Source organism: Camelus bactrianus, chromosome 27, assembly GCF_048773025.1.
Source record: "Camelus bactrianus isolate YW-2024 breed Bactrian camel chromosome 27, ASM4877302v1, whole genome shotgun sequence".
NCBI lineage: Eukaryota > Metazoa > Chordata > Mammalia > Artiodactyla > Camelidae > Camelus > Camelus bactrianus.
The window spans coordinates 27,458,529-27,473,659 of record NC_133565.1 but is presented as its reverse complement, the minus strand read 5'-3'; the positions used below and the strand labels follow the sequence as shown (position 1 = coordinate 27,473,659).

The following is a 15,131-nucleotide window of genomic DNA, read 5'->3' as shown; positions in this document are numbered from 1 at the left end:
GAATCGGTAGTAATCTTTTACCTTTTTACATGAAAAAGAAGTTATAAAAATATGTATATCTGACATGGTTTTATAAAATAACACATGTACATTCATAGAAAAGTCTTTTTCTGTTGTTTAAAAACTAGAACTAAAAGTCTGAAAAGGAAATGCACCTAATTGAAAATGGAGTTATCTCTAGAATGGCAGATTTAGAGATGCTTAAAATTTTTCCTCCTGTTTAGCTGCATTTTCTAATATTTTTAGCAGAATATATAGCTTTTTTTATAACAAAAAACTGTATTATAAAAAATATATTTTTAAAAATGTAAGGTGGTCCTCATACTGGCAGTTTAACATAATGATTAAGAGTATGAGCTCTTGGGGAGGGGATATTGCTCAGTGGTAGAGCCCTTGCCTATCATCCACAAGGTCCTGGGTTCAATCTCCAGTACCTCCATTTCAAAAAAAATTAATAAATAAAACTAGTTACCACCCTCCACTCCCACCCCCCCAAAAAGAGGAGTATGAGCTTTAGATCCATGCAGACCTGGAGTTGTGTCCCAGCTCTGCCACATGTTTTGATATAGGCAAGTTAATTTCCCTAAACCTCTGTTTCTTCAACTATAAAAACTGAGGATGATAAAAACAATACTGTGTTACTTAGTTTATAGAGCTGTTATGATGAGTAAAAGAAATAATTCATGTAAAGAACTGAAGCTCCTGAACAGATGCTCATGAAACAGAAGAGCAAACAACTTTCAGTTCTAATAAATAATTATGAACAACAACAGCAAAAAGAACTGAAGCTCAGTGCCTGGCACAGGAAGTGCTCATAAAGTAGTAATGGTGTGGTAGTAATAATAATAAAAATTGAACTTGTTATTTCAGCTCTTAAAGTATGAAATGTTGAGGATCACTGCTTTATATTCTAGACTGGTAGGGGAGGGTATAGTTCAGTGGTAGAGTGCGTGCTTAGCAGGCACAAGGTCCTGGGTTCAATCCCCAGTATCTCCGTTAAAAAGAAAAGAAGTTGGGCCCTTACCTAACACTATGTATATTAGGTTATCTTTTATTATACAGTTTTTCAGTGCCATTTGTGCTTGATGCTAGTTTTTACAGTTATAAAATGAAGTAAGGTGGGCCATTTCTTAACTATGATGACCAAACTGAACCTGTTGATTTTTCCAGATTGAAATCTCACTCTGACCCACCTGTGTAACTTAGGGCCTGTACCCAGCTCCCCACCACCCATTCTGTTTCAGCAGCCTGCCTCCATCACAGTTCTTACCACAATTCCTTTGTTTACTTACTGTCACTGTCTCCGTTGGGCTGTAAGAGCAGCAGGGGCAGAGGCTGTCTGGATGACAGTTATTTCCCCAGTGCCAGGCCCAGTACCTCATTCTGACTGGCCCCCGGTATTCATCGAGCTGATGAGTTGTCATAGTTTGGGATGCTGCATATCAGGCCTGATCAGGGCTGACACATCTGTGTTCATGAAGGAGATATGCAGACATATTTAGACTAAAGTTATCATTACAATAAAAATGGCTATTTAAGTTAAATAAATTCGTTGGCTTAAAAATGTACAGTACAGAAAACAGATTCTACTTAAGTTCCCAATAAGTTAAAATTTACTCTAGCAAGAGTTTTTGGTAAGCAGGTGACATTTCCAAGGATATCTAACTTTTGTAATTAAAAAATTTATTTATTTATTATTGTATTATTTATTTTATTTTGGCAGGGGAGGGTAATTAGGCTTATTTATTTTTGAATAAGATACTGGAAGTTGAACCCAGCACCTCGTGCCTGCTAAGCCTGTGCTCTACCACTTGAGCTTTACCCTCCTCCCTATAGTTTTCCTTTTTATTGAGCAAAATTAGGTGTTCTGAGTAACACTTTGAAATGTATAAGCCTCCAGAATACGAATGCTTACTGAATTATGTATGTTATTTTACATTTGGCTTCATTCTTTCAGGTTCACAGTCAATAGAAGAATCTCTATAGTTGGATTTGGTTTATATGGATCTATTCATGGTCCCACAGATTATCAAGTGAATATACAGGTACAGTTTTTTCCCCACTATATATCATCTGAAATAGAGAACAAATGTAATTTTACAATAAGACACTGTTGCAATGAAATCCAAATTTCAATATAATCATCAAAGGCATCAGAAAGCCTGTTAGTAGTATTTAAAGCCTAGAGGGTTTTGTTTTAAAATTGATCTAAAAGATAGTTTCAGAAAATTGGGGTCCTGGGGTCCTTCACAGGATGAACATATAAGGAGCTCTCCTTTGTCCAAGAAACCCTTCTATTAGTCCTTCCTGCTGTGCATTGACTGTCTCAAAACAACCTACCTGCTGTTTTTCATGGTACCTTGACCTCTGAGGCTTGAAACTGTCTAATTTCTTTTAATTGCTAGTACCACCTCTGATTTCTGATTGTCTGACCATACCCTGCCCTGGTCTTTAGGTCTGCTCCACCTCAGTTTTTTCAGATATGGCACAGTTACTTAATCCGGAAGGCAGTAAAGCACCTCTCCTTCCCTTCTCACCAGCCAGTGTTCGCCACACTTCTGATTGCACACCCCAGTTAGTAAAATTATTTTTGAAACACATCCACCTTGCCCTTTTATTACAAACTGTATACCTAAGCAATTCTAAACTTATTATGTATTATACATAAATTAAAACACAAAAATAAAAATGAGAAAAGGAAGTAAACAATGTTTCAGATTATAACACCAGAAAACACGGCCCTCTCTAAAATACTAATATATTACTTTTAATAGTAAAAGATTGGTGAACTTTGTGATCAAAATGCATCATTAGTTTGATATATGTCTGATGACAGCCAAAAAGATACTTCACTGCCTCAGAAAGATAACCTTGTTCCAGATGGAAGAATTGCTTTGTTGGTTGTGCTAATGAAATGATGATCGTTTTCTAATTCTGTCTGCTACGGTTTATAGTAAAATTCAGCTGATAAATTTACATCACTCATGTCAATTCATTGTTCTTATAAACCAATTAGACAGTTACAGTTTTAATATTTTTAACCATAGGTTCAAAACCCAGTGAAATTGTTTATTTGAGAGATTTTAAAGCAGGTTGGAAAATTTTGTTTCCGTGATTTTTAATGCCAAAAAACCTCACCAAACCTCTGAGGGGTATAAAAGATTTTCATGATCACTCCCTGTTTCACTTTATATACTTAGAAATATTGTTAAGATCCTATCCAAAAGGATCCACAAACCCACTTAAGGAGGCTTTGTAATCTGTAGGCCTGGAAACAAGTGAGCCTCTTCAGTTGTGGAACCCCACTTTCAGTGCACCTCGCCTATTACCTAAGACACTGGGCTCCTTGGTACAGACTAAGCGAGGTCATCAGGGTTACAGGTATATTAAAATGATAAAATATAAATACTCTGAGTAAAATGAATTGAAATAGGGCTTCTCTCTATTTTCTTCTCCCCAGGGCTAGTCTCTTGCACCCTCTAGATACACTGCCAGATAGACCTGCCTGGGTTTGAATCCAGCTCTGCCACCTGCAAGGTGGACTGTGGGCAAATTGTGTAACCTCTCTAAGCCTCAGCTTCCTTGGGTGCTATGACAGTAGTGGTATTTCCCTGTAGTTTTTTGAGGACCAGTTGAGATGATGCATGTAAAGTGTTCAGAACATAGTCTGTTGCTGTCATCATTGCTGTAGTTTTATAATTTGATTGTCACAGTAGCCTTAGGAAGAAGGCAAACAAGGTTTTTTCCCAAATTAAAAGACAAACCAAGGCTCACAGAAGTGACATGGATTACTCTAGGTTACACTGCCACAGCCAAATCCTGGGTCTTACTACTTACTCCAGGGCACCATGGTGTCTTTTTTTCTTTTTTTTTCAGTTGAACTATGATATATAGCCATCTGTGGGGGACTGGTTCCAAGACCCCTCAAGGATACCAAAATTCAGAGATGAAAGTCCCCGATATAAAATGGCACAGTACAGTCAGCCCTCTTATCCACAGTTCTGCATCTGCGTATATGGAGGGTCAACTGTACATACAGAAAAGTACACATATTTATAAGTGGAACATATGGCCCCCTTCTCACAGACTGTGAGCACACTTACATAACCAGCAGCCAGATCAAGGAACAGGACATTACAGCGCCCCAGGAGTCCCCTCGTGATCTTTTCTGGTTACTGTCCCTGCAAGATGACCACTGTCCTGACCTCTCGCTGCATGTACTGGTTCAACCTGTTTTACTGTTACTGTTTTTCTCTGATGTGAGCAAAAATGCGGCTTTGTGAGCCTTGGCCTCCACACATACTGTCCATATACTCTGCATGAAGACTTTTCTCTTGTAACCTGATAAACTGACTTGAGCTTTTAACACTCTCTTCTACGGAGCCTCACTCCTCCCTGATAAAATCATTTTTTCCACTCTTCTGCTACTTCGTCTTATGTATAGCTCTCCTCCTGCGGGTGCTGTACTGAATTGTCATTGTTTATGTCTTCTCTGATGACTGGAAGCTCCTTCAGGGTATCCTCTAGTGCCTGGCACAGGTTATGGAACTAAATCAAAATGGCAGAATTTTCATATTTTGAATGTCCACATAGGAAATGCTGCAGGAATTTCCCAGCAACAAGACATAGGCTGGCAAGGAGCAAAGGCTCATTTCCCTCAGGTATCTAAAATCTGCACATTCTAAAACACCAGTTCCCATGCCATGCCTTTTTTGGAAGCTCCTCTCTCCTGCAGCCAAGGTCCAGCTATCTGACATCCTCCCCATCCTTACTGTGATGAGTGCATTTTCTGATAGCACATTTAAAGGCACCTGTGGTGGTTAGAGATAGTAGAGAAAAATTACAATGCAGAGATGTAATAGTCTACTCTGCTGTTTCTAAGGGCTTCACATTCTTTTCTATGAAAATTTGTTTTGGTAGATTTAACTTAAATTTAACTTCTCTTTTAAAAATGACAGATCATTGAATATGAAAAAAAACAAACCCTGGGACAGAATGATACTGGATTTAGCTGTGATGGGACTGCTAACACATTCAGGGTCATGTTCAAAGAACCTATAGAGATCCTGCCCAACGTGTGCTACACAGCATGCGCGACGCTCAAAGTAAGAGTTGCTCCACGTGTTCCAGGTGGTGCCCTGGCAGGGCCATGGTTTCCTCTTGGGGAGGGAGCATGTTTCAGTAGAAGCTGAGAGTCACAAACAGTACAGCCTTATAGGAAGGGCGGAAGGTAGAAAGCTGGGAGTTAAAATATTCCACTGCTTTGAAAAAAGCATCACCTCTCAGCACAGCTCTGCTCTGAAAAAAATGGTTCTTCATTGGAAGTAGCTATTTAAGTAGGAGATTGAATGTTTGATAGAGATAAAATAAAATAATTATTTTCTTAAAACCATTTCAGTGTTCTCTAGTAGCTGGGCTCTACATCCAGTATTTTTAGTTATTAATTAGCTTATAGCAAAAGCTACATTTTTCATTAAATGACTTGGCGTAAATTTTTATATAGGAGCTATAATGAAATATAATAGATCATCAATCTAATTAAAATACCACATTAAACTGAGTGCTTATTAAGTGAAAATTACTAATGAACCTTTTGTTCTTATTTAGGGTCCAGATTCCCACTATGGCACAAAAGGATTGAAGAAAGTGGTGCATGAAACACCTACTGCTAGCAAGACTGTCTTTTTCTTTTTTAGTTCCCCCGGCAATAATAATGGCACTTCAATAGAAGATGGACAAATACCAGAAATAATATTTTATACATAATTTAACATCGTAATACATCTTGGGTAAATAGTACCATACAGGCTAGTCTCAAAGGTATAAAAAACTGGCCACAAAAAAGAGTTTGAGTGTTATGAATATTTATAATTGTAAGATAAGAGACATTTTACTTTCTTAGAGGAGATAGATAAATGCTGATTTAAATCTCTGCATGATTTAAAGGGAGATTTTCCATTTTCTTATAACCTTAAGGGAAAAAAGAACAGGGTTTAATCATTTTTTTTTTAAAACAGTTATTTCAGCTTTACCTTGTATAATTTCATGTATCAGCTGACTCGTGATCTTTCAACAATTTTATAGAAAGATTCTTGTCTTATATAGCTGCGTTTTTTGTTTTTGTTTTTGTTTTTGTTTTTGTTTTCTTTCTGTTTTAACTATTTGAAGGTTACGTAAGATCATTTGGGTCAGTATTCCTACAGAATTCCTATTAACTCAAGTAACAAATTTCAGAAGATTAAGAAAACTGACCTCATATTTGGAGTTTTGAAATATCTGGTTGTTAGCATTGGGAAGATTGCTAGAAATAGGCTTAACAGATGCCTAAGAAAATTTTCAATGCACTTACAGAAAAGGATATTTTATAATAGTATAGTAATATGTTACATAGTACAGTTTTAAACTATAAATGAAATTTGTACAGATTCACAATAATGTGATATAAACAAAAGATCTAAAGGTATAATCTAAGACTGGATTCTTTATCTCCAAACTGCACCACTATACCTGTCTGTATGGGGGATGCTGTAGAAAATTCTCAGTATTGAGATGATGGTGATGGGCAAACACATCAGTTCAGCATTGTGGCGATAATCTTACACAGCAAGCGTTGGAATGAAATACCAACATTTCTAACAACTACTTTGAAATTTTAAAGCTATCCAACAGAATCATTCCTGCTGAAAAGTATACTTTCAGTCACCCACACAATTCTATCCAAAAAATAAAATATGTTGAATACTCACGACCTCACTGTCGTAGGTACAGCTGTAGTAGGAGGGGATAGGAAGTGTATCTGACAGAATGACATTTATACACTTTTATAAAGCAAAATTTTTATATAAATAACATTCTTTTTCCCTTAAAAGTGATTATCTCATTAAAAATGTATGTGTAATTAAGTTTATCCGGTCGTTGTGGAAATAGGTAAAAATCACAATTCTTTTAAGTATCAACTTAAAAAGAATTTTTTCTAAATGGTAATTAGGATAGAAGTTTTTCATCAGAAGTATTTCATGTGATATTTTTGAGAAGGTAGTGAGGTGTGTTGGTGACAGAGTTCTCTTAAAATTGCTGAGGAAAAGGGAAGCTTTCCTATCTCTGGTAAAATGACTTTATGGCTATAAACCTCAGTTAACTGGAATGACTATGGAACGTGTGGTTCTGGTTAACTAAAGATTAACCAGCAAACATTCTGTAGTTACCATCATGGAAGATCCTTCTGTCTTAAAGTATGGTGTGCCAGATGTTTTTTGACATTTGAGGCACTTCAAATGCTTTCAAGTATGTTGTACTGAATGATTGTAACTAAAGGTAGTCATGAAGGGACAGGAAACGGAACTGTTTACTGAATGGGACATCCCCTGGAATTTTTAAAAAATAAATATCTATTATCCTTTATTTATTTATTTATTTATTTATTTATTTATTTAGTCATTTGTCTTTTCTTCTAAAAGTTGAGTGTAAGACACCATCTTGGAACAAAGGTTCTAGTTAATTGGGGTTTAACCTTATTTTTAATATATGGAAGTAATAGAGCTCAAAATAAGAATGCCTTGCCATTGCCTTAAAGCAGCTACAGCAGTAACCCTGCTGCTGCCATCTGCTGCTTGATCTCAGGTTTTCTCCCCTGTTCTACTTTCCGCAGGTGGGAGAAAGAAGACTGTTCTTGTTACTCTGATAAGGTGACGACCATCTCGCTTCACATCTTTTTGTATTAACAGAGCTACATGAGTGACTGCTGTGTACCAGGCTCTGCACTGAGTACTTCACGCACGTTCTCATTTGCTTCTCACGTCAGTTTGAGGGAAGTACTATTATAATACCCATTTCACAGGCCAAGAAATACATGTTTAAAAAGGTCAGTAAGTGGTGGGAGGCAGAATTTAAACCCAGGTTTATCTCCCAAGCTACAGAGTTGGGAAAATATTTTGCTGGGTCCCAAAATAACATCACCATTCCCAAACTTTACAATAAGACCCCAAAAGATACTTGGCTAGTCTGCATTTACTGTAGAATATAAGCATTTTCTATTTTTTAAAAGTGTGATTACTCCAGTATCTACCCAACAAATTGAGATTATTTATTTGCATTATTAAAGTGTTCTTTCTTTTAGGTTCACATAAGTAGTACCTATAGTTTGCAAGAAAAAAATTATCTGGAAATAGACAACTTTATAGGACATTAGAGGCAGGCCTTCAAATGTATTTAAAATGCAATACATTTTAGACGAAACATATTGTTTCCTTTCAAGTCCCATCTCCTTTAAACCACCTTCTTTTAGCTTTCCTGTTTTAGTCATCCAGACTCAAAACCTGAGAATTATCTCTTGGGTTAGACAATGCATCCTTCGTAAGAGGGGTTGGTGCTCTAGTGATCCCAACTCTCCCTTTCAGAGGTGGAGATTTGGGGCAGAAGCAACAATCAGGTGTACGTTTTGGATGGCAAATGGAGCTGATGGCTTTTCCCCTCCCTCCGCCTTCTCCAGTCCCCACTCCTCACTCCTGAGTGACCTTTGGGAAAGGCTGAGTGGTTCTTTTGCAGGGCACCTCTTCCTCCTCTCTGCCTTCACTTATGTAGTCAACTGCCAGATACCATTAATAATTCACCATGGCAAGTGCCCCCTTTATTTCCATCATAACAGTCAAAGCTCTAACTGAGGCTAACATGACTTCACTCAAAACTAATTCTATATAATGCTGATTCAGCTTTTGTAACCCAATTCTTAACTGACCTCAAATAAAATACGGCTTTGGTTTAACACTTGTTCATTTTCTTCTACCAAAGTAGAAGTGGCCTCAGTGTCCATGTGGGGTGGACAGTTCATCCAAACCTAGCGTTCCTAGGTTTTTTCCTCACCTCCAGTAACCACCATTTCATGCCAATCACTCCGCCTCATAACCACACCATGCACCTAGTCACGGAATTACACTACCGTCTGTTCTGACCACAACCTTCGATGCCTCTTCTTCTCTCCCCTATACTCCAGTGACGTGTTATTGAAACTGAAGCCTGCCATTCCCTTGGCCTCTCTGTTCTGTCAACCCTCTTCTTCCCTAGCCCATTAGACTCCACCTTTGATCTTTGTTTTTCCTTCTCCACTTTTGATCTTTGATCATCTTAACCACTTTCAGTAATCCTCATCCGCACATCCAGTCATTCCCCAAGCTCTGATCATTACAGTTCCTGAATATCCTTGAAATGTTCAGTTCTCAGTTCTTCATTCCCGCTGCCACTATTCTGGTTCAGGCCATCTTCCATCTAGGTGGCAGATCTCCCTACCTCTATTCCTCTAGTGGCCACATTGTAGCCAGTGATCTTCCTAAACACAAACTGGACTCTACCAATCCTTTGCGCAGACCCTTGGAGGAACGAGGAGTCTTGCTCCCGCCGGCCGGAAGGTGTCGCCCTCGCGCCAGAACAGAGGCGCAGGCCGCTGCGTGCGCAGGCGCAGAGGGCTCTTCCGGCGCCCGGCCACCCTCCTTTGCGGGGAATGCTGTGGAGCGGCTGCGCGCTGAGGCAGCTCCGGGCTGGACGTGCTGCTCCGGCGGCTGCTCGGCTCCCTTTGGGCGCCGAGATGCCTAAGAAAGCCGGTGCGACGAACAAGGCCAGTGGCAAGTCTGGTGGCGGCAGGAGGGTGGGCCGCAGAAATGCTGGTTGAGGATCGCGGGGGAGAAGCGGGACCCCCGGGTGGGTAGAAGCACCGCCAGCTGCTCGTTGTCCCTGAGTTCCGGGGAGCCTGCTCCCAGCGTCACTCGGCTGCGCCGCCCTCCGCCGGGGCAAGTCGGAGCGCCCGGGCCCGCGGCCCGCGAGACCCTCCCTGTGCCGTGGCTGCCGATCCCTCCGGCCTCACTCCCACCCGCCCAGGCTAGCGCTTCGTGTTCCGGCAGCGCCGTACGGCCTGTGCTTCCCCGGGAGGCCCTAGTCCGCGTTCTGTCTCCTTTCCTTGGTTGGTCGCCGCATCCCCCCGTCAAGAATACACCACTCCTACTTGCCTTCCACCGGCCGAGGGGCTGACTCCAGTCGGTTCCTGAGACTTGGCTCATTATCTCATCCTGAGACTGCCTCCTGCCGGCAGCTTCTCAGTGTCCCGAGGCTGGACTGCCTTCCCCCTCTGCAGTCATGCCCGGTGCGTTTCTCGTCGGCGCTCTTAGCGTAGTGTATTAGAATGGTATTTGTTCTTTCTCCCTCGCTGCCGTCTGAGCTCCCTGAGGGCAAGGACCATGTGTCCTTATTCATCTTTACATATCCTTTACCTAAATACCACCCTGGCGCTTAGGTCACACTTGTTGAATGGAAAGTTCTAGTACAGCTTCTGGCACATAGTAGCCGTTTAAATATCACTGTTCTTTCCTCTTCCCTAGCCCCTCGCAAAACACAGATGTATGCACACTTCCAGCCATAGCTGGTCACAAACATTTGTTAACTTGTGCTGCTTGAGATACAGGGATGAATAATAAATGGTGTCTGCCCCCGAGGAATGGGAAATACAAGGCAGACGGTAGGAACCAGCACTAAGTCAGGTCTTCCAAGGCAGGAAAAAAACACTTTGGGGGATTGATGGGAAGGCTTCATGGAAGAATTGATTTGAGCCATGAAGGATGTTGTAAAACCATTCTAGGTGGCCAGAAATCCCTGGACACTACTAATTAGCCTAGTTTGTCTTGGTTAAGGGTGAAAGAGAATTCTGGAAAGATCAAATGTGTGGGAAAGCATTTTGTAACCTGTAAAGTTGTAGTGTGGTTGTTGTTGTCGTTTTAGGGTAAAAGCCAGAGCAAGGAACCAGAGAGACCACTTCCTCCCTTAGGTCCTGTGGCAGTTGATCCTAAAGGTTGTGTCACCATAGCCGTCCATGCCAAACCTGGTTCCAAACAAAATGCTGTGACAGGTATATCTTGACACTGGGGTGGGAAGCTTGTGTGAATTGGTTGTCCCCCTCGATCCTCCCTTTGCCTTGCTTGGTTTGCTGGAAGTTTCTCCTATGTGGTCAGGTATATTTTTCACATCTGCAGTTAGAGAGGCTTCTCCATTTTTAAATTCTAGATTCTAATGTAAAGGTGTAAATCTAGTGTTTAAAAGTGAATATACCATATTCAAAGCATACCAAATTAGAAAACCCATTGTATATTTTCCTTTTAATGTGGTATTTTATTAACCAAACTTAGTGTGGTGATCAATTCAAAATGTATATACAGATATCGAGTCATTATGTTGTACACCTGAAAATAGTAAGTTATATGTCAATTATACCTCAGTTTTTTAAAAAGGTATTTTAGAAAGAACATATATAGAAACCTGTGTAGCCTAGATTATTCATAGTTGTCCTATTCTACAAGTGGAGACATTGGCCCAAGGAGGGAGAGAAAGCCTGAAATCTGTGAATTTGATCATCAACCCCTGTGTGAACTTTGTTTTAAATCAAAACAACACAAAATATTTCTGAACCCATTGTTTTCATCTATCAGATGAGATAGTTGGGCTGTTAGAAGCTTTTAAATTATTCCCTGGAGCCCAGGTGCCTCAGGAATCTGTGTGGTGGACAATGGGGAGGTGGGCAGACAGGACATTTACATTTGTTTTAAATGTTGGAGTTTCAGAGGAAATTGGGTGGGGTGAGGAGGATTCTGAGTGGGAAAAAAGTTTGAAAACCATTGATCGGTTATCCTGAAAGTCTTTTTCACCACTAAAGCTAAAGCTCTGTATTCCAACTTTTTTTTTTTTTTTAGTATTTTGAAAACAAGATCTCAGAACTGGGGTGCTAGGCCTGGTTTGGGCTAATGAGCATGTTAGCTTGGCTACTTGTCAGCCGTGCCGTCCTTGGCCAGCATTTTCTTGGTAGTCATTGTGGACACTGTCTACTGTTGGAATACCATGTTTCATCAAATCTGAGAAGCCATCAACTAGAAGGTACACAAATATTTTATGTACTAGTAAGAAAGACAGAATCCACATCAACTAAACATTTTCTTTTGCATCTAAGATACATCTGGATTTCAGAGATATTAAAATGTGAAAAACTGTACAGCTTAGAACCAGTGACACGATAGGAGGAGGGTTGTTTTACCATCTTATTCCTGTGAATTCTCTGGCCATGTTTACACAGGCAAGATGTCAGTGTGTGGAAATGCCCAAGTAACCCCAGATGTAGGACCAGCTTAAGCTCATTTGCAAACTGTTCTGAATATATACTTCTCTCTCTCAGAAATAACTGGAAGACTTTTTTTTTTTTTTCAAACAGAGGTACTGGGGATTGAACCCATGACTTTGTGCATGCTAAGCAGGTGCTCTTCCACTGAGCTATTACATTACCCCAAGTGTTTGATCTTTAAACCCTGTATAACTATGCACCATAAAAGATGTTAAAGTTTGAGTTGTTTGAATTATAGTTTATAAAGGCTATATTGATGGGTGAGTCAGGACCACTCCTCAAAAAGTGGTATTCGTTGTCCCTAGATTTCAAAGCATGAATACAAATTTATTTTTGAATCAGAACATCACTTTCTAACCATGTGACCCTGAACATACTACTTCTCAGTTCCAATTTCCTCATTTGTAAAATGGAGATGATAAAGGTATTAGTATCTTCATAAACTTACAGGATTAAACAAATTTATTATTGTAAAGCCCTTATGTTTGTGTGCTCTTAAAATCAGTATATATAAGTGCTGTGTAAATGTTAACTAAATACGACATTTTAAAAACATTAAAGAGGTAATTCACATAAGAGGTAAATCCAGTCCAGCACTCTCATTTTCCTGATGGGGAAACCCTGAACAACCCTGTACAATCTCATGAGCTGCCTTGTTCATCCACTTCCTCAGTGACGTGGCTGGGGGTAAAACCCAACTCATCCCTGCCCAGGGCTCTTCCTACCAGACCATGTGTAGTTTCCAGTTCCTAAATCCAGTTCACTGCCCAGGACTCTGTAGGCCCATCTTGGTCAGCAGGGTGGGGTAAATACCGATTTTCTTCTCTGGGCTTTCTTTACTGTCATGGTAGGCGCATTATTTGTCATGACTTTGTTCCCTTAACTGTGATTAATCATTCATTTCTTCATTCAAGTTATTAACTGAAAACCTAGTATATGCCAGGCAGTTGCAAACACTTTCACAGAATATCCTCACTTCATGAAGAAAAAGAACTCCCTAAGAATCAAGTCCACACTGTTTTCATTCCAGATGTCACAGCAGAGGCTGTAAGTGTGGCTATTGCAGCGCCTCCAGCGGAAGGAGAGGCTAACGCTGAGCTCTGCCGGTATCTTTCCAAGGTCCTAGAACTCAGGAAGAGTGATGTGGTTTTGGACAAGGTAGGTCTCTCTCTTTCTCCAAACATCTTTGATTACTACATCAGCCATTATTTTTAAAATACTGATTTTTTTTTCCCTTTTCCAAATAATTGAAAAACCAGTTGTTTTAAACTCTCATATTCATTTAATCACTAAGATCTGTAAATTATTCCTATTTAGTCTCCTTCATTCCTACTGCCTCAGTCCTCTAGACTGGCCACACTTTATACTTACATTCCTTAACTGCCACCATTTCCATCATTTTCTCCTTTCTGAATTCATTCCTGTATCTGCTGTCAGATTAAGTCTGCTCATCTCTTACCTCAAGTCATCACCATACTAGGAAAATCTAAAATGCTTCCCTTTGTTTTTCATCTCCATTAGTGAGTTCATCCAGCATTTCTGGTCCATGTTATCCTTGCTTACTAGAAGCTCTTTAGGAAGAGAGATGGATCATTCATACAGAGTCATTAATATCATGGGTTTGCACTAGGGTGGATATCAAAATCACCTGGGAATGATTTCTGAAACACAGGTTCCAGGCATCACCCTGGACTGATTGAAACAGAATCTTCAGGAGTGAGGCCCAGCCATGTGTGTGTTTCTTAATGCTCTACTTGTTTTCCAGTGCTGTACTCTATAACTCCTATCCAGGTTCTAGCTGGCAGTCAGTCCTGATTAGAAGGCTGCACCTAAAAATCCATCTGGTCAGGCCACTTCCCTCAACATCTCCACGCCCAACCCCCCTGCCCCGGAGCAGGTCATCTGATTTTCTCCCAGTGTACATGCTCTGACATCTGCCTAAAAGGCACGACCCCCTCTTCCACCTGTGCAGCTTCCACCCACCCAGATAAATACCTGCTCAAAGTTTACCTTCTTTCAAAACAAATCCTTCTTAAAATCGTCTTAAGCAGTTGTGGCATCACAGCACTTGGATATGTCATCACTTTTTGTTCGGAATTTTCAGAAACGTGTAGAGAATAGCAGTTCTACATTTGGAATTATTTGTATACAAAGTTTATATAAAATTATGACGTTTTGGTAATTTAAAAAATAATTTAAACAAAAGTACTACTTGAAACCAGAATACTGTACATCTGGATTCCATATTCATTTTGAAAATTGAATGTCTAGTTTGTATTATTACAGAAATTGATGTATGAAGGTAGAAACTCTGAAGAGTTGTAAAAAATTGTAGTAAGGTGGAATCTAAGAGATCATCTTCGGTTAAACCAGAAATGGTTAGGAGAGAGTGGGCACTAAGCTGTCATGAAGGCTCCAGCCTGCTTGTTAAACAACCCCATGAGGATGCAGCCACGATGGATACAACTGAGGTCTGCTGTCTCTAATAACATTAGAAAGTTTTGGGTGTTACCCTGACACCGTTTTTTCCTTTTGGTCCAGGGTGGTAAATCTCGCGAAAAAGTGGTGAAGCTTTTGGCCTCCACAACTCCAGAAGAGATCTTGGAGAAATTGAAAAAGCAAGTTGAAAAACAATAAAAGCAAGAAATGAAAAATATATCTTTAAGAAACTTTAATTGCAAATGATGAAGAGGCTACTAAAAAGGAAAATATATATTGCTGTACACCTGAAACTAATACAACATTGTAAATCAACTATACTCCAGTTTTTTATGAAAGGAAAATATACTTAAATACAAAGAATGTTGAAAAAATGTATATATTTAATAAGGACCGGACTCAGAAAAGTAGGTACCACCCATGTAAGTACCCACCATGGCCCCCCACTTGAAATTTTTTTAATGCATGTGACTAGAGACTAAAATTTTTTAAAGCTAGATTTTCAGTTTATATCCAAGCAGAAAGCCACGCATATTTGAAAGGG

At 39.8% G+C, this 15,131-nt stretch overlaps 2 protein-coding genes across 2 annotated transcripts in view; both read left to right on the top strand.

Moving 5' to 3' along the window:
* BTBD1 (BTB domain containing 1) overlaps positions 1 to 7,401 on the top strand; it is a 37,107-nt gene extending 29,706 nt beyond the window's left edge. The window contains exons 6-8 of the mRNA XM_074354093.1: positions 1,958 to 2,045; positions 4,959 to 5,105; positions 5,608 to 7,401. Coding sequence (XP_074210194.1) covers positions 1,958 to 2,045; positions 4,959 to 5,105; positions 5,608 to 5,766 — 394 coding nt within the window. The 3' untranslated portion in view covers positions 5,767 to 7,401. The remainder of the gene's footprint in view (positions 1 to 1,957; positions 2,046 to 4,958; positions 5,106 to 5,607) is intronic.
* Positions 7,402 to 9,450: 2,049 nt separating this feature from the next.
* C27H15orf40 (chromosome 27 C15orf40 homolog) lies at positions 9,451 to 14,902 on the top strand. Its single transcript, XM_010955132.3, has 4 exons — positions 9,451 to 9,607; positions 10,762 to 10,888; positions 13,179 to 13,306; positions 14,690 to 14,902. Exons 1-4 carry the CDS (start codon positions 9,494 to 9,496, stop codon positions 14,783 to 14,785), a joined length of 465 nt encoding a protein of 154 aa, XP_010953434.2. The 5' UTR covers positions 9,451 to 9,493; the 3' UTR covers positions 14,786 to 14,902.
* The last annotated feature ends 229 nt before the right edge of the window (positions 14,903 to 15,131 follow it).

Coding starts and splice junctions, on each gene's coding strand:
- C27H15orf40 (XM_010955132.3), top strand. CDS start 9,494: ATGCTGTGGAGCGGCTGCGCGCTGAGGCAGCTCCGGGCTGGACGTGCT. Junction 9,608..10,761: donor AAGCCGGTGCGACGAACAAG/GCCAGTGGCAAG, acceptor TTGTCGTTTTAG/GGTAAAAGCCAGAGCAAGGA. Junction 13,307..14,689: donor GTGATGTGGTTTTGGACAAG/GTAGGTCTCTCT, acceptor CTTTTGGTCCAG/GGTGGTAAATCTCGCGAAAA.